Source organism: Rhipicephalus sanguineus, chromosome 11 (assembly GCF_013339695.2).
Source record: "Rhipicephalus sanguineus isolate Rsan-2018 chromosome 11, BIME_Rsan_1.4, whole genome shotgun sequence".
NCBI classification, from domain to species: Eukaryota; Metazoa; Arthropoda; class Arachnida; order Ixodida; family Ixodidae; genus Rhipicephalus; species Rhipicephalus sanguineus.
Genome location: NC_051186.1, coordinates 78,802,400 through 78,821,510, shown reverse-complemented (window position 1 = coordinate 78,821,510; position 19,111 = coordinate 78,802,400). Strand labels below are relative to the sequence as shown.

The window sequence follows — 19,111 nt, the reverse complement described above, 5'->3', positions numbered from 1 at the left end:
AAGCATAGCATTAAAGAATGAGAAAGAGAAAAATCGAGAAAAATAAATGCAGAAAGAGAAAGAAAGAAGTAGAGAGAGAGAAAAACAAAGATAGAAACAAGGAGGAAGGAAGCGAGCAATAGAGAGAAAGCGAGACAAAGAAAGGTATTACGAGCAAGTATGTTGCTTTTAGATAGAAGACCATTCACTTTAGAGAAAATACTACATCCATGACCAGCCGCGGGCCTTCAGAAACGAGCGCTCGTCGCCTTCAAGAAGTGTCTTAAAGAATGCAATTTTTTATGGAAATATTAACGTACACTTCGTGCCTTCCTCTTCATATACTGATAACTTACTGATAACGCCAGCTTCGCTGCGGCGCTTTGAGTGTGTATGCTTGCTTGTTGCATTGCAATGTAATACTACTGTATGCCATGCTCAAACATTTCGTGTACCCTGCTTTCATGTTTGCATTATGTTTGCATTTCATGTTTGCAAGCTTGGCATTGCGAAGATGGTGCATCCTCTAGAAAAACCTAGTTACAACATAGCAAAACTTAGCAAGAAGCAATTACAACATTGCGGCAACCGACGTTGGCCTAAGAATTCAAGGTCTTTTCATGGCGCTCTTTGGCCACGCATGGCCCTTGCGCCATTAAAACCCACATATCATCATAAGAATTGAAGGTCCACAAGCTTGGCTGTGCCAAGCTTCCCGCATTTTATAAATATGAAGCTTCCACTTTCCTTCAGTGATCTCAGTGTCATATGTCCAATACAGGGCAAGCTGTGTTGTCACATGTCGTAGTTGTATTCTCATTCTGAAGCTTTTCCAGAGAAACACGTAGATGACTGGCATTGCACATGCCAGCGCACACAACAGTCGGCACATTACGCACGCAGTGCTGCACCGGCAGCTCTGGCACACGCATGACGAGAGTTGCGGTCGCCATGGAACGCTTCCAGCGCGGCAGTTTACTTTATGCACAGCAGCAGGGCTTGCGACGCTGTTTGCGTTCCAGAGCAACCGTGATGGTAGTACGCGTTCTGGGCAAGTGGGCAGGTGCAATGGATCACGACCACACAGGAACGCTACCATAGTGTTACAGCGCGGCCGTAAATGAGCGTATTGCCGATCGACATGCACATGGCTTAACCTGAAAATTTTGTGTAATTTTACCAGAAAAAGTTGTGCAATAATACATTACTGGGGAGACAGTCGTGCACATATTGGCCGGTATCGTAGTCCCGATAAACGGCTTTTAACGCAAGACAATGAAATCACAATTCAGATCTTGGTGTCTACATTGTCTTAAAAGCTAAAACGCAGTTAGGCTTCGAATGAACGTTTCAATGAATGATGCCATTTAAGGTTTCCATAAAAAGCTCGCTCTACCTTTTTCTTTTCATTCTTACCTTCAGGTAATGGGCGTGTTCCAACGAGGGGTGAGTATTTACACTTCTATCAACGACACCTACATGCAGTGTGCGACTTCCCGTCGTACATACTTGGATCTTGAACTGAAGAAGGCCTCCTACGTCTGGGAACTGAAAGGTCATGGCGGTTCTGTCAAGTGAGCTCCTCGCCAATGTCACCGACGACCGCGGTCTATTGTAAATAATAACCAGCAGCCTTCTCAAAACAAGAGTCATTGTAGTTGAGTGATGCGTTTATAAACATCCGGCATGTAAGGTTATAATGGCCATTGACCACTTGACAATAGTTTTCTCTTGAGTATATTGTATCTCGTAGCAATTCATGTGACCTAAATTTCTAATGCTAGCCAACGAGCGCCACTGCGAGGCATTGATAAAGTACAGAGATGTCAATAAAGCGAACCTAGGCTCGTTGGTGAATCATTATGAAACACACAGCGCAAGTATACGACCAGGGCACAGAAAGGCAACCCACGACAGCGCTGTCGCGTGTTCCCTTTCTGTGTCCTCGTCGTATTCTTGCGCCGTGTATTTCATAATACAGTGTTGTGTTTTGTAGTGCACTCAACTGCTTAATATTAAGGCTAATCTCAGGAAATCTGAGTTGTGTGCTCTCATGCTTTCTTTCTTTATCTCTTTTTCTACCTCACTTTTGCCCCCTCATTTCCCTCCTCACGTGTAGAGTAGCAAGCTAGAGATAGTGCATTGCCGTTATCTTTCATCCTCCAGTTGAGCTGAGTGTCAGCTGAGCCTGGCTGGGTGTGGCTTGAGTTGAGTATGGTGTTTAGAAGTACTATAGAACATTTCATGTACAGAAAAGCAAGACGAAAGTGAGCTCTACCCTACGTGCTGTAACCTGTAACCCTGCGATGGGGAACACAATATCATACGACACGCAAAGCGAACGACGGATGTTTTCGTACCGTAATTAAGAGACGGAGTGCTCAGTGTAGCTAACTATATTAAAAGCACACGAGGAGTTGGCGACAAAATTTATGCGACAGATGAAATTGGAGGTGTCGCAAGGCGCGATGAGATTGCGCAAGCCACGGGTGCATCACTGTTGAGGTACTCCACCACTGCCGAGAGTGGACTTCAGCAGCCTAGTGGTAAGGGGGCGGTGGTTAGTAAGCATATAATACAGGCGAAAAACGCTCCGATTGATTCTGAGCCACTGCGGACACTCGAGTTTAGCTTTGCTATTGCTCTAGGCCACCACACGTCATGAGAGCTATAGTTGAGCACTACGAGTTACATTGTGTATGAAGAGCGATCAATTCTATACCTCCAAGTTACGCCAAGGAGAACGCCTACTCGGCTCGTAAGCGGTCAAAGTAATATGTTGCGGATTCTGACGCATAATGTGACAAAATGTGGCCCTGAAATTTAGCCTGCGAACGTGAAGGGCGGTGCGCACTCCATTTCTCCCTACTGCGGCTAGTGTGCTGTTCGCGGTTTTTGCAGTGCAAAAAAAAAAAAGATGGGAGAAAAAAGCGGGTAAAAGTAACTGTGTCGCGTTTTCGCGACACTTGAACTCTCTCGAGGTTAGGAGAGCATGGAAGGCTGATGGAGAAGTCGAGTACTATCGATGCCTCAGCACATATCTGACCATAAAAACAAATGGCGGTTATCGGAGGCACCGGCTTCAAATCGAATGCCTCCAGCATACAAGGCGGATGCTGCATCACCTAGCGCAACGCTGAAGATTTGTGTGTGTGTGTGTGTGTGTGTGTGTGTGTGTGTGTGTGTGTGTGTGTGTGTGTGTGTGTGTGTGTGTGTGTGTGTGTGTGTGTGTGTGTGTGTGTGTGTGTGTGTGTGTGTGTGTGTGTGTGTGTGTGTGTGTGTGTGTGTGTGTGTGTGTGTGTGTGTGTGTGTGTGTGTGTGTGTGTGTGTGTGTGTGTGTGTGGCACGAACTTTCGGTGAAAAATAAACTTTCATCACATTTGCCTGTGCATTGTGGTTCCTGCAAGTGTGAGCCTGGGTTTGCCAGTGTTTCCGTTCTTGGAAAGAGTAACGATGTCTTAGCGCGTCAAATTATGGAAGCATACTCATTAGAAAGAAGAAAGAATGCTGTGTCAGTGACACATCTGTTGCTCTGCGTGGGGGTGAATTTAGTTTCATCGATTCTTTTTTCGATTAGTTAATCTTGTTATCGCGGGTTTTTGACGAGCTTGTGAGGCGATGTGCGCGCGCAGGGTCGCTGTGGTTATATATGACGCTGACGTTCTGGGAATAAAGTTAGTTGTGAGTGACGCCCTTTCTGTCCTGTCCTTACTTTTTTCCTTGAAGGTACGCGTCTTTTTGGTTTTTCAGTAATTGAGGAAGAGGCATTCTCACAAGCATTAATAGTTGCTTGACTTGTATGGTTATCGGGTCTCTCATAATACAGTATCAAAATATATTTTTATACATTTCAGAAGTAACGCTACGTTTAACTTGGAAGAAGGAGAGGCTGTTGACACGCTTAACTACTACATCGACAACGGTAGGTTCTCTCAGTTTGGCTTCCTTGTCTGCTTGTAATAGCCAAGCTTACTGTGTCGCCTTCTGTTACAGCGAAAGCTGTTCTGAGATCATTTCAACGGCCGTTTTTGGCGCCGTTGAAGAAAAAAATTAAATAAGAAAAAATATCCAGGATGGATAGGGGTTCGAACCTAAGCCCTCTGCGAGGGAGCCCAGTATTCTACCTCAGAGCCATGCCGGTGCTTGAAACTGCTTTGCAAAAAGGTCCTATACAGGCTTCATGTCGGGAAGGAACTACATTAGCATACGTAATATAGCATGGTAGAAGAGCAAAATATCTACCAGGCGTCACCCAACGGCAATCTGTAACCAGGTGTCACACAATGCGAATTGCGCCACGAGTGGGTTGTTGAATGCTTCCAACCTATTACAAAGCGCTCTGCCATAATTCTTCATCCTCGTCAGGCAGAGCATCAACGAAGTACACATAATGCCTTTAAGGTGTTTGGCGGATACCACAGTTCTCCGCAGAATTACGAATTATGTCATAGTTGCTGCTTCCCTACTTCACAAAAATTATGATGATCTATACACCTTTTCAAATTTTCACGCCAGGGGGGCGCCATATTGAAATGCGCGCCGTCTAACGTGCAAGATTAGCGCAATCGCCATATTGGGCTGCGCGTACTCGAACTGGCGCGCTATCCGTTGGTGTGAGGTCCCTGTTAAAGCCTGTGTTTGCTCCTTTCTTTACACTGCTTTGTTTGACATCGTCTTTACCAATGACCGATTCGTCGCTCCCTGAACCGTTCAGCGGCGCGCATTCGCGCTTGCGACGCAAGAATGAGCTCCACGTCTGCGAACGGCAGTGCTTCGTCGTCGGTACCAGTAGCAGCAAGCGTAGTACCAGGTCGATCATGGTGTGAAGTGTTTAAAATCGGTAAGAAGAGTCTTCTTGCAGCTGTGTACCGCCTTCTTTATTGGCGAACTAAAAGTCTACCGATTATTCATCAGTTTCCCACCACCGCGCATAATCGTTCACGGTGCGTAAGTTTGTGAGCTGTAAACTCTTAACACCGCACAATCCTTCCTTCTTCACAGATACCTTGACTTACATTCCCTCCGACGACGTCGAAGACTAGGTCCAGGACACTTGTGAGGGGCCAGAAATACGGCGAGTGAACATTGTTTGTATCTCGTTCAGGCAAATGCGTGTGATCATCGCCAGGTGTGCAACTACGAGGCACTGGAGTCGCACAACTACGTGCAGCGTGGCTGGGTGGGTCAGTCGCTGGCGCACAATGTGAAGGTAAAAAAGAAAAAGTCGTGCTGATGAAGGGGAATGTGACACCGTCGCAAGCCGTGAATAGGCCCCATCGCGCGTGGGTTTCCGTGAGGCTCTCCGGTCAAGTACGGTGCGCGCAGGCTGCACATGCGTAACCGGACAAGGCGCAGTCTGCAGCCGTGTCGGCCGCTGTGTTATAGGCGATATTAAGTACGAATCCGCATATTCTTAAAGACTTACTAGGTGAGTCATCAGTGGCTTGCGTACCTTTCTTTCCTATCCAGGATGCTGCACGGGCACGTTTTTCACGTCGGTTTTCCTGCCGCCAACGAAATACGGGAAGAGAGGCGTGACGATGGCGACACGCGGAAGATCTTGCGATTTACCGAAGCCACCCACTGCTGCTGCACTTCAGGCGACAAAGTAAAACGATGTAGCGCGAACATGCCACACTTGCACTCATCGCGTGGCGTGCTGTGCTGCGGACACACGATTGCACCTAAAATATTTCGATTCTGCTGCTCCTTCGTTCACCCGTACACGACACAGTGATGGCCAGATGACTTGCTATATGAATGCAGTAAATTTTCTGCCATGATAGTCACTTCGTATCGGAGACAGGTGCATATAGCACTCGCACAAACGCGTACCGAAGCAGCACAAACAGAGCAATGGCACAGCCTAAAGCACGATGGCAACACTGAGAGCATACCCTCTACCCTGCAGCTCACTGCTTCGAGGCTGCACCTGTGAAAAGGTCTATAGCGCAGTGGGTTCTTCGCAAGTGCACTTGTATTGGTTGCCAAGGAAGCCCATAAGGGCCCCATGATCCATTTCCTCAGGGTCTCAATAAAGTTCTTCCCTCTCTCTCTCTTTCTCACGTTAACGTATGTTATAGAGCGTGGTGGAAGAGTGAAATAGCTACCGGGCGTCACACAATGCGAACTGCATAACTAGTTGGTCGTTTAAAGCTTCCAACCCATTACACAGGGCTGAGCCGTAATTCTTCATCGTCATCAGTCGTCGCATCAAGTCCAGGGCTGGGTAGTATCGCGATACAAGAGTATCGCGATAGTATTTCAGAGATACTTTTGAGTACCTGTATTTCTGTATCGAGATACATTTGAAAAATGTATTTGTATCTCAGTAGTGAACTACATTTACGATGTATCGCCTGTATCGCAATACTATGCAGGACACGGGTATCTCGTTACATTGTTTTTTGTGTCGGAAATGAGTTGAGGCGTGTTTCCAATGGGGGAATGGCGTTTTTTTTTGTGCCAAGACAAGCAAAGGCGCGCCGCCGGTCACGGACAGATAGGGCGGCGATGGTTTCCCCTCAAGCACAGAATGGTCCATGTGGTAAAGCGCGCGACGCCACAGACGCCAGAATCGCGGGGGCAGTGTTGTCGGCCTCTGCCGACGAACGTCGCTGTCTCTCAAGGTCAGTGCAGCACGCCTAATTTTTTTCGGGTGGCAAGCCATTACTTCGCGACCCCCCGCGCGGATACCGCCTTGGAACAGGCTTTGCAATGCTTCGCGTGCGTTCGCGTGCGTCCAAAAGCAGTTCCCGTAGTCGCGGCGGAAGTGACTAGACGATGGCTATCTTTGACGTGCTTAAAGCCACCTCTCCAATGTCAGGGTGCGTTCCCAATTGATTACATGCGTGAAAAAGTCTTTTGTGGTAGCAGGCTCCCCCACCGCCGGAGCCGACTTCGCCTGTTGCGGCTTTCTGAAATGGGTGCTGGTAGCGTCGGTGGTGGTGAGTGCTTCATTGAAGCCGACAGGGTCAGACGGCTGAGGATTCCGAAGATGGGGACCGACATCGGATTCTGAATAGTCAAAACAACCCAATTGAGGGCGGAAGTGTTTCAGTATCTAGATGACCCGAGTAGAGATATCGCCACGCTGCAGGGCAATCCGGCTATGAAGGCGGTATTTATATATTCACTATAATACGAATTTGTGCTCGCCTTCAGCGATAGACAGACTTGTTTTCTTTCGTGAGTCTTGTGCTGCGGCTGAACCGACGCTGTTAGAAGACAGGCTATTTGAGAAGCCTACACTGCAACCTTCTCAGCAAAGCAGATCTTCAAAATAAATGTGTGCTTTTTCTCAATTCACTGGTGTTCATTAGAGATTCGAGTGATTTTCTTAAAGTGTGCTATTTCTAGCATAGCTTAGTTTGTTCGCCAAGTATGTTGATTTCGGTGTCCAATCCTTGTTACTGTTGCTGTGAAATAGTGTATTTTTATTGCAATTGATACCTGTAATTATGTCATTTTTACTAATTATGTACTTTGTCCCCCCCCTCCCCTGCAATGTCTTAATGACGCTGAGGGTACTGTAATAATAAATAAATGAACTGAACGTTTCGATGCGCTGTAACTTTAATTACAACATTATGCTGCACCAATAAGTGTCTTTGCGTAGTATGAGCATCCTCGAAATAAAAAAAAGTATTCCAGTACCTGTATCGCTGTAACTGTATTCCGGAATATTTTTTTCGTCTTATTGCAAAGGTATCTCCGAAATATCCCGTTACGTTAAAGGCAAATGTATCTCAGTATCTGTACTTTAGGCTTCCAGTTCATGTATTTCGATATCTGTATTCCGGAATACTTTTCTGAGTATCTCTGCCCAGCCCTGGCATCAACAAAGTGCAGATAAAAATGCCTTACAGATGTGAAGCGGGTACCTAGCTTCTCCGCAAAATGACGTATAGTGTCGTAGTCAGTGCTTCCCAACTTAAAAATATTATGAATCATGGAGTAGTGAGTGTCTTGCTAGTGTTACAAGGTGTACTAGGTATTACTAGCGCCAAGTGAATTTACAACGGGCTCTAGAAATGCCGCTCGTCCAGCTTTCGCTGTGACTGTGCTGCGCTTTCCGCGCAGGCCTGGTGTTTTTTATGGGCTTCGTTCTATACCACGAGGACCATTTGGGACACCTAATCAAAATTCGAAATCTATAAAACATTCCTTTATATATGTGACCACCTTTCTACTTCATGCTTTTCTGCATGGTTGATTCATCATTACGTGACCTTTGGAGCCATAGGCATCAGCAGGATATTGTCTTGGGGATGCAAACCCGCGATGCATCTTGTTGAAGAATGTGGGAGGGACGCCCATGTTTGGAGCCATTCCACTTTAGATTCAAAAGGTTTAGAACAACGTAAGGGGCTGCAGTTTGTAAATTCGCGTTTCCACGAAGTAGACAGTGACACATTGCGCCGTATGTTAGCATCCGTGCATTCATGTAAGTTGGATTCGTATGCCGGTCAGCTGTGAATTTCACGAAGGCAGCACAATCAGGGAAAGTCGAGCAAATTGTCCGCATCTCGCAAAATGCGGGACCAAATGTGTGAGACTCGTAACTTGATCTTTACAAACACATGCGAGACTCGTTGGCTTAAAAAGCATGTGCGAGACAGATTCGGACACCCTTCCACTATGCTCAACGTGCATTGAGCGATGAAATGCGATGTGCCGCGCATCACCGAAGATATCTATTAACACAGGATGATTTTTGTCGTAAATGTCCTTCGCATAAAACAAGCTAAGACGTGCAAACCTGGGCACGAGAGACGAAAACAACTCAACACAAACGCCGACTATCAACGGAAGGGACGCACTGCGGCGGAAAAGAACGTAGGCACAAAATTTATCTGCGCTTGCGCAGGCATGGCTCGCCACCTCTCATTCAGGTGCACGCAGTGTTCTACCTGACAGATAACAGTTTCAGCATTTCATTTATTCTTTATGTAAGATAATCGAAGGCTGGCTCACGCTTGCGCTTCGACTACTGTCTTTATGGCAAGCCGCTATCATCAACCGTGGTTTTCATTCTTGTGCATTTATAACACTGCACATTCATCAAATTCAAGCGCCCGTGTTTGCGCGCCTTAGATTCTTTTATGATGAATCCTTACCATATAGCTCATCCTTCTGACGTTTTAATGTCTTTCTCTTTCTGATGTGTTATTACCTTATTAGCATCAGTCATTGACGAGGCATTTGTACTCGCACTGATCACAATTTACAATTTGATCATGAAACTTGTCTCTACGTGTTAAGCAAGAATTGCGGGCAGCAATCGCTTCCGCTCACGGCAGTAAACAAGGTTTCTTTCGTTTTCTTTCGTAGCGACTTACGAAACGCGGTAAATATAGGATGTACGGTCACTTGCTTTGTCTGCTACACATTTTTGGGGCCAGTCACATGCTGCTTCATATTTTGTTCACGTGAGAAGACAACGTGTAACGGGACCTCGCGCCCGATACATGTTGCGCGCAACCACAGCCAGGTGTGTCTCTGACCCAACCAAAAAATACCGTTATATTCTTTAGTGGCAAACTTGTATGTTGGTTTTTCTGAAACCTAACGTTTCAAAAGGACCACGTGTGCTGGCAGTATTCTCCTAGAACTCCTAAACCGCGGTTAAATTTTTCGTCGAAGCACTCGAAGGTTCTAAAAAACGGTATCGCCAATGTCTTGCCTTAAGCCAGCCCTCACCAAGTCGTGTGAGCACAAAATGAGTGATAGCTTCAACGCAGAGGTCACGCGCCTTTTAGACGTAGGTTATCCTCGTGATGCAGTGACCACTGTTGCTGAACGTTTAAAGGAGTCCATAATGTCAAGTCCGAGCATGGTTGCAGAAAGCGATAGGAAGAAACGTGTCGTAGGTATACCATACATTCATTGCGTATCTCACAGGCTAAAGAAAGTAGGAAGTAGATACGGTGTTAATGTTGTTTTCACGGCTGCCAATAAGCTAGGTAAGATTTGTGCCGCCGTTGCAGAGGAAGAATGAGCAAGTAAAAGACAAGAAGCGGACCGATATTTGTTTCGTAAAACCCACCAACAAATTCACTGATTGCCTAAAAATGTGGTGTATAAGATCCCTTTCAGCTGCGGGCGCTCCTACGTAGAACAGACGGGCCGCTGCATTAGCCAGAGATTAATGGAACATAAGAGATGGCTTAACTGGAGGCTCACCTTCTAATCTATCTTTACACTGTCCAGAGTGTAATTGTACGCCAAAATTCCACGAATGCGCAGTGTTGTACCGGCATTTAAACGAAGAAACGCGCCTGATGATTCAGGCATGGCATATCGAGAATAGTGGTAGCGCATGCGTGAGCCAACCGTCGATTCACTCTCATAAAGATGAAATCAAATGCCTTAACAGTTATTTTCCGCGTAGACCCCCACGCGTGCCGGACTGATAGGTTCACCTATTGCATTGGCATGCGCAGGTAAGTTTTTGTGCCTTCTTTCTTTTCCGCCGTGTTGCGTCCCTTCAGTTAGTAGTCGGCGTTTGTGGTGTCCTGACTTCTTTCTTGTGTCCGTGTTTGCACGCCCTGTCATTTTTAGAATGAAACTTATATCACCGCACATACCGCTGTCTGTAAGCCAAGTAATAACTACAGCGCAGCAGTTGCTCTCATAAAATTAGGTTTTTTCTTCTCTTCCCGAACGGTATCGCTCGGGTTGTCGCTATAATTTACGGTATGAATATTTGTCAAACTTTCATTAGTCGAATATTATTTCCATGGTGTGATGTACATAAATCTTTATTAGTCTTTTCTTATGATCAAAATCTCGATTTGTGTTCACATATTTCCTTTTGTGTCTTTGAAATAAGTTTTATAACACACTGTTGTTATAAACGGAGTCTTGCAGGCAGGTCTGGAAGCATGAATATTCTTCTGGCAATGTTCTGTTTACTATTATAAAAATTTGTATAACTATTTCTGCTTCTTTGTTATTACTTCTTTTGTTCGATGATGTGTACATTACTGCTCCTTGTGCGGCTTAATGACTGGGATGTGTTACGGCCCTTTGTCAGGCATTAACTTGCCTTTTTGTGAACCCTGCCTACTTACCCTGCACGCATGACCAATGTACAGTAAGGATGAAAAGAAACGCGAACAGTGCGGCATCCATGTTCTGTGTTATTTCGCATTTTTTTTTCAAACGGTTGTCGCCTGGATGGTGACAAAAGGCCACCAGAGTCATTTATGGTACAATCAAGAAGCATTCTAGCATCTTTTTGTTGCCACCAAGGTCAGAGTGTGACGAAAACAGCACGCCGCGCTGTTCGCGTTTCTTTCCACCTCCCCTGTACAGTGCACTGTAACTGATTGATTGACTGATTAAAGTTTAGATTGACTGATTAAAGCTTAGAGTTTATCATCATTAAATAAATATCCTGCTCGTTTTCTATTTTTCGCCTGTCGAGCTCAGCGCCTCGTAATCAAAAGTGGCTGCAATCTGCCGAATAACAACAATAATTGTTGGCAAATTATGTCCCAAAACCATGGTATCCTCATGAGAGACGCCGTAGTGGAGGGCTCCAGAAATTTCGACCACCTAGGCGTTTTTAACATAAACTGAAATCTAAGCAAACCGGCCTCTAATGTTTCGCATCTATCGAAATGCGGCTGCCGCGGTCAGTATTCGATCCCGTGACCTTCGGTTCCGCAGCCGTGCGATATTTCCATATTGCCCAAATGTCCGGAATATAACTATTGACCAATACTAAAGGACGGAGACAAAAAAACGAAGAAAACATGAATAGCACATGTCTTCATTCGTTTGTTTGGTTGTTTTGTTTTTTTGAGCTTCAGTGATGGTTATTGTCGACACCCCTTAGAGCAATGACTTTCTGATTGGTCTCACTTCTTGCCGAAGGCTCTCACTAGCATTTTTGCAGATAACTTTTGCGTAACAACTAGCAGAAGCCTTGTGTTGGCAGGCGCGCAGTGTCCTTCATCAATGAGAGCAGAAAGTATTAAAACGTTTCGCCCTGTTGGCTTCATTAAGGGTGGCGACGTTTTCAATGAAATGTTAAAAATTTCCCCGCTTGCAGGAGAACAATACGAAAGAAAGAAAATAACGGGCTGCCTTCTTACCTTGGTGTCTCTTTTGTTGCGTCCGAATGCGAGGACCAATCACGAGCATCTACGCCGAGCAAAATCAGAGAACACCTTTTTCGTTCGTGAGTTGGCGACGTGTGTATAAAAACGGCAGAGCGCAGCCGCAGCTATCTGCAGAACAACAACACAACATCAGCCTGAAAATTTACTGTCTTGGTAACAGCGTGTCAAGGGCTCGCAATGAATATACATTAAACACAGCTCAGCGAAGTTAATACCGAATTTTGCAAAGAATGGCCGTTTTGTTACCACGGTATGGAAATCTGCCTAAAGAACCTGATATGATGGCTGAAGATATCGTGCCGCAGTTCCTGTTATTTTACCGTCCAAGAGACTTTCATTATTTGTTTACTGGAATCAACAGCCTCTGTTCTTGTATTTCAGATCGGACGCACGTTTACACTTGCCATTTCTTCTACACCGACTACAACACATGTGTGGTCCTTGAAATGTCTTTCCAGGGCCATAATCGTAAGCCGAGTTTCTACAGAGCCATTTACATTATTTCTTTTCGCTGCGGAGTTGTCACGCTTTTCATTTTGCCGTGACGCGTTCGCATAAACTGTCATCATTATGAATGACCTATATCTTTCTAGCGCGTGAAACGCAATAACTCGTCCGGCGTGCGCTTCTTCATCTGCTTCGCTCCCTGAACATGCGCGCCTCGCGCGCGCCCTCTCGCTGCGCCCATTTTTCCGGCGTGGAATGCAATGACTCGGATGGGCGAAAGAACGAGCACAGAGAGAGAGAAAAAGAAAGAGAGATAGAAAGAAAGAGGGAAATTCTTGGTGGCAAAAATTTCCTGACGAGGTTGGATTCGAACCCGCGTACCCACAATCGGAAGGCGAGCACCCGCCATCCAGGCATGCTAGCAGAACATAAAATAGCCTTGTATAGTATACTGTAGTGTAGCATAGTACACTACAGCAAAGAGCTGGGAAAATGAAGTGAGAGTGATGAGGAAGGAGAGAACAAGGAAAGAAAGAAAAGGGAGACGTACAGAGAAAAAAGGAAAGAAAACAGAAAGAGAAAGAGAGAAAGAAAGAAAGGGAGGAAAGATAGAAAGAGCGTGAAAAAGAAACATATAAAGACACAAAGAAAGAAGTAGAAATATACAGAGACAAGAAAGAGAGACAAAATAGAGAGAAGGAGATAAGGAAAAAAAAGAAATGAAGAAAGAAAGAGAACAATCAAAAGAAACAAAGAAGGTCGCCCAGATCCACACTTCCATCAGGCTTGGCATCACTACTGCGACGCTGCCTTAATTTCTTTCTTCGCTATTCTCAAAGCAGCAGTTCAACAATGCACAAAAGACTGATGCACAAGAGACTGAAGGCTGATTCGTTTCCGAAATGTCCTCGGAGCGGCCATGCTTCCATGTAACTTAGACGTAACCAAACAAAGCAGAAGTTGAGGACAAAATAGAGCTTTGAAGAGATGAAAAATCTTTGAACAGGGGGTCTCGCTGTAGCCAACGTTTCGGCAAGTGGTCTTGAATTGAAGGGCCTTGAAGAAGGTAAGGCCACTTGTTCAAACTGTTGGCTACAGCGAGACCTCCTGTTGAAGGATTTTTTCATGAGACGTAACCGGTAGCGTAAGAAATATCAACTTCGCTATGTCGGTTCCATGCTTGGCTACACTCCGCTAATCCCTGGTACGCCAAGGGTCCTTGTAGTTTTGTGTGTTACGAGTACCCAATGTGCCCTGCTACCCGATATTATGTAAAGAAACATAAAGCTGTTCTGGATTTTGTGCTATTCTTACCACCTGTTGACCTGTACGTTTACGTGAACAATCAGCGCTCACAAATTTTTTGTCAAGTACTCAAGCTGACGCGTCTTTGCAGTCCTGCAATCCCAGGCACGCTGCATCATGGAAGGAGAAGCAGTATGAATGACCGGTGTTGCTTCCAAGCAATGTCTCCAAAAGTAAAACTTTTATAGAAAGTATACTAAGAAATATCCCGAAAGCAAATAGAGTGGCTGCGGTAGCCGCACCAACGTTTCATGTCGACACGATGTTTATAAAGATTTCTTCACTCAATATTCATCACTGCTTTAACACTGGCCATACAAAAAGAGGCTGGTCCCAATGATAGTGCTGATGAACCACGGCTCAGACAACTGACGAAACGCGAAATATCTCAACCCTGACGCAACATCGTTACGTTATCTCTTCTGGCCTGTCAGAGATCTACGTAGAAGTCAGCGGTACTTTGGACAGAATTTTTCGTGTCGCCCGTTGTCTTCCGTGAGCGCAAAATGACAGCTGATCCGGGATGCAGTTCAATACGGGGCTGAACCTTCGCTCGGTATTGAACCTCTTCCCGCAATCACCAGTTCTCAGATACACCAATAGATGACGTAACTGCCTCGGTCACGGACGAAGCGGTAGCCCCACAATGAAACGGGGAAGCGTGGCTCGAGCGTGAATAGCCCCTTCAGACACGCATTATGATTCACTGTCTGCAAATGCGTCAAATTTCGCATGGCATGGTTCGAAGGCACTCAGTATTACATTCCAGGAAAGAAAACGAACGAATGTGTTGCTTTGTGTGAGTTTGAGTAATTGGTGTTAACTAGCGTGTAACTAATTATCTAATTATTCTGCCATCAGTCAGCTTCAATACTTGCATAAAAAGAATCAACTATTAGGCCCGAAAAGCATGCACACCTTCTTTTTTCGTTGTATTCGTTTCGAGCGGAGAAAAAAAAATACTCTTGACGTTGGTCCTAGGAACGCGGCACGTCGAACGATCGTCTAACACGGTAGTGTCTCCAGAAAAGTGATCCTCTGCAGCAATACGCAGGACAATGAAGTTAAATGACCGCTAGTTATCCAATCAGGAAGCGTGCACGAATGTGCACACTGAGTTTCAAGACATTTGAAGAAACACGCGGCGTGGGACGCGCCTCTGAGGTTGGTGCCCCCAAACGAGGACGCCGTGTCGCAAAGGGATAGGGCCGAAAGTCGCCCCGCAACAACCACTTTTCAGATATACCTACCGTTTGTTTTATGAAGTTGCTTCCTAAAGAAACGAGCTGTGCTTAACTACACTATTTCACAGCCGCGGAATCCCACTTACAACTTTATCTTGTGTCTTAGATTGTTCCCCCCAAAAATATGAATGCCAATTACATAACTTCGAGAAACTATGAACAGTTGAATGGTTTTATACTTTGGATTACACGTGCTTTTTATAGAATGGCTATCAAGCTATGAGCCGTAAGAGTCAGCGAAAAAGGCACGCGCTGGGCAAGAATGGAAGAAACAGAAACATTACAACACAGGTCGTCCAATAAACTAGGCCCAGAACGAGTTCCGTTTAGTCTAAGACCTTTGCACATTGTAACATGCGTAATAATAAGCATCCTTCCTAAATATTCCAGAAAGATGGCATTTTCTGATATATTACTTTCTTGCCATGTAATGTCATCCTGGACAGTCACTGAGAATTGAAGCAACGAAGGCATTGTTAAAATTTCTAGTGACAGCAGGCATGCACGAGCGGCTGTAGTCTGATAGTGATGCCGTATACCCCACAAGACTGCCGGACTGTGACGACGTGTGTGTGTGTTTGTGTGTGTGTGCGTGTGTGTGTGTGCTCTCCCTCTCTTTCTCTTCCTCTCTTTCTTTACTTTTTATCTCCCCCACTCATTTCCCCTGTGCAAGGTAGCATACCGACTATGCTAAACTGGTTCACATCCCAGCGTTTTCTCTCTCTTCTGTTTTCCTTCTGTCACAAATCTCCCAAAACTCATTTCTGCATTTTCGCTTTTTTTTTTCAGAATGCACGCTGTGGGTGAAGCCCGCTGTCGTTGATCATGTTCCTGGACACTGCCGTAAAAACTACAAAAAGAAGTGCAGCGTCAGATTCCCGACGTATGATAGGGAACAGTGTAAGGTGAACTAATAAAGGCAAAATCCTGCCGAAGTTGCATATTTGTGTACTTGTATATACATTAGGTTCATAGTTTACGTGCGTAGTACAGTAAGTCCATCTTCTCAAGGCTCTAGTCATGTTCTGTTCAGCAACATCATCATTTATTGGCTTGTTAAAGGCACCTGCTGGGGTATTCCATAACGGGGGGAGCATACACTACGAATGAAGTGAACAAAACATTCAGAAAAATTGTGAGCCGTTTCACGCATTGAAGGTGGATGATCAGCAAAACTGCTTAACACATGAAGCAGACGTGACATGGTGACGCTAGTTTGGTATCAAATGCCAGGTTGTGAACATGCTGATCAGCATTCAAACCAACGTGCTCTGTATGCACTGTGTGTTCAAACTACCGTGACATATCGATCACGGCATCGCCGTCGAGCTGCTCACTAAGCGACGTTTGCTCGCGAAGCCGTCCTACGAGGTCGCATTATCCGCTTGGCGGCATGCGTCGTCTCGTCTCGCTAGCCACATGCTCCTGGCGTTTCGTGCGCTATCTTCCACACACAACGACGACTTTTAAGTGCGGAGCACTTCAGGGGCCCGGGCTGTCGTATGCTGTCGTCAACTCGTGTCGCTTGGCGTAGCGCATGCAAAACCACATATAAGCATAGCCATGTATAGCAAGGGGGTGGGAAAGGGAAGTGAGGGAGAGAAGAGGTGATGTGAGGGTGAGGAGGATGGAAAGGAGGAAAGGAGAGGGTAAAGCATAGCACAGCCATGTGTGGCGTTAGGCAGGCAAGGCCATGTAAAGCATAGTTATGTATAGCAAGAGGGCGGGAAAGAGAAGTGAGGGTAAGGAGGAGTGATGCGAGGGTGAGGAGGATGGAAAGGAAAAAGGGAGAGTGTAAAGCATAGCGTAGCCAAGTATGGCGTCACGCAGGCAAAACCATGTGTAGCCTAGGCGTGTATAGCAAGGGGGTTGGAAAGGGAAGTCAGGTTGAGGAGGAGGGAAAGGGAGGGAGAGGGTAAAGCATAGTGTAGCGAGAGTTAGGAGACGAGGAAGACGTGACGGCGGCCGACGTGGCCATGCCGAAATCTCGCCACTTTATTCGGGAGGCGAACTACCCTAGCGACGGCGGCTGCAAGCGTCCAGACCGCCAGCAGCGACAGCTCGTTCTCTACTGCTCGCGCCTCGAGCTCTGAGCATGAGCTGCGCGAGAGGCGCTGCGCGTAAGTGGTAAAAGGATGATGATTGTGAGGGATGCTGATGCCGCTATACATAGCACAGTCATGTTTGGCGTCGTGGAGGCAGAACCATGTATAGCACAGCCACCGCGTATAGTATAGCCATGTATAAGGAGGGGATGGGGAAAGGAAGGGAGGGTGAGGAGGATGAGAAGAGAGGGTAGAGCATAGCATAGCCGTGTATAGTATAGTATAGTATAGCAATTGGACGGAAAGGTGAAATGAGGGTGAAGAGAAGAGAAAGGAGGAGGAGGGGAGAGGGCGCATCACAAGTGAAGGTGCCCTTTCCAGCCATGGAAGCGTGGCAGGCTGCATGGTTGGAACGCCAGGGCGCGCTTGCCCGTGAACGCGAGCGTCGCTGAAGGAACGCAGATCCTTCAGCGACGCTCACAGGCTGGGTTCGTCCTGTCTACTTCTGCACTGGTGTCTCGTCGCGAGCGCAGTTAGAGTTCGCATAATAATGTCTTACCAACTAGCCCTCTCAACACATGCTCCTTGAATTACTCGCCGAAGGACAGGCGAACCACTGCTCCGCACTTCCTACAGCTTTCGCGCTCAGTGTAACTACATAATTTTTTCTTTCTGAATGGGCTTCGCTGCAACGCACAATGCATGAAAGCCAGCTTATAAAGACCAAGCTTACGCCGATGCCCTTGAAGTCGGCTTCACATCTGAACACAAATGCATGAATGGAAAATTTATTTGTGCAGTGGTAACATAATGTTATTCTCTATGAAAATATGAAGGCGATAGGATCGTTTATTCTCATTTCATTAATGAATTGCTGCTTCCCCGAGCGCGCGCGCGTCCTGGAGGGGCGCTTGCAGCGTGGATGACCATCGCCACCTCGGAGAGCCTGAGGAAACTAGCCACTTGTCTACGAACGTGAAAAATGTGTCATATTATAAATCTCCGCTGTTAAATACAAAGGGTGAAATACAGTAGTATACACTAGCTCTGCTTTGTAGAGATACCATCCGTGACTACATAACGACTTTTCTGAGACCGAACTCATAACACCAGACTGTTGCTATAGCAGTGTTCACGCGTTCAAGTGCAAAGCTTGCATATTCTATAACAATAGTTCCACACTATTATCCGTGCAGGCAGCTGCAATGGTTAACTCTTCTTTAATTACCCACAGAAGGAATGTGTAAGCTAGTGCACTGTTACTGAACACAGAGCGACCTACATGCGAATAAATAGCTACCCTCTCAGGGTAGCGTTATTGCCAGTGGCTATGGTTTAACACAGATAAGCACGGGGTCGTTGATATCATTTCTGGCGTCGGGAGAAGAAAAATTATGGGGGTAGAAACAAAAAAAGAACACTCACCTGTTGTACTTTTGTGCGTGTCAGACATTTCACGGGAAGCTGTTCTTTCCTGAATGCTTCTCGACACCTGCTGTGTTTTGCGTCTTGGTGCACAGCGCGCATTTCATGCAATACAAACGCTATTTTTTTATGATTCCGTTAACAGGTTGTATCACAGGGAGCATACTTATGAAATCCCATCATATGTCATTGCCGATAAACTGACTTGTCGCAGTCGCCATGGTAATGGCATCAGCTGCCAGTCCGATCATCAGCTGCGGATGTTTCTCTTCGAATGCTGGTTCAACCGGCTCGTCACAGCACATAGAAAGGGTCTTTATCATCCGTTTCTTCTATTGCGATAGCAATTATACGAAGACTCTCGACGGGTTTGTGCTGTCGCCGTCGTGTTAATTATAAAACCCAAATCAATATCATCGTCCCGCGCATTGTATATTCCACCCGCGAGTAAAAGCTCCCGAGTGCTGGCGCGAACGCGGCTGCACTGCTCTGTGGACGTGATTATTTTGTTGCTTACACCGCGATAACATGTTAC

At 46.0% G+C, this 19,111-nt stretch overlaps 1 protein-coding gene across 1 annotated transcript; it reads left to right on the top strand.

The window, feature by feature from the left end:
* The first annotated feature begins 1,402 nt into the window (after positions 1 to 1,402).
* LOC119373475 (uncharacterized) lies at positions 1,403 to 16,031 on the top strand. Its single transcript, XM_037643510.2, has 4 exons — positions 1,403 to 1,553; positions 3,834 to 3,901; positions 12,492 to 12,578; positions 15,896 to 16,031. The coding sequence occupies exons 1-4, from the start codon at positions 1,405 to 1,407 to the stop codon at positions 16,018 to 16,020; spliced, it is 429 nt and encodes a 142-aa protein (XP_037499438.2). The 5' UTR covers positions 1,403 to 1,404; the 3' UTR covers positions 16,021 to 16,031.
* Positions 16,032 to 19,111: the final 3,080 nt, after the last annotated feature.

What these genes read in the sequence shown, in the direction of transcription:
- LOC119373475 (XM_037643510.2), top strand. Translation starts at nt 1,405, where the DNA reads ATGGGCGTGTTCCAACGAGGGGTGAGTATTTACACTTCTATCAACGAC. An exon ending in GGTCATGGCGGTTCTGTCAA is followed by an intron (nt 1,554 to 3,833) that starts GTGAGCTCCTCG and finishes TATACATTTCAG; the next exon opens with AAGTAACGCTACGTTTAACT. An exon ending in GTCTTTCCAGGGCCATAATC is followed by an intron (nt 12,579 to 15,895) that starts GTAAGCCGAGTT and finishes TTTTTTTTTCAG; the next exon opens with AATGCACGCTGTGGGTGAAG.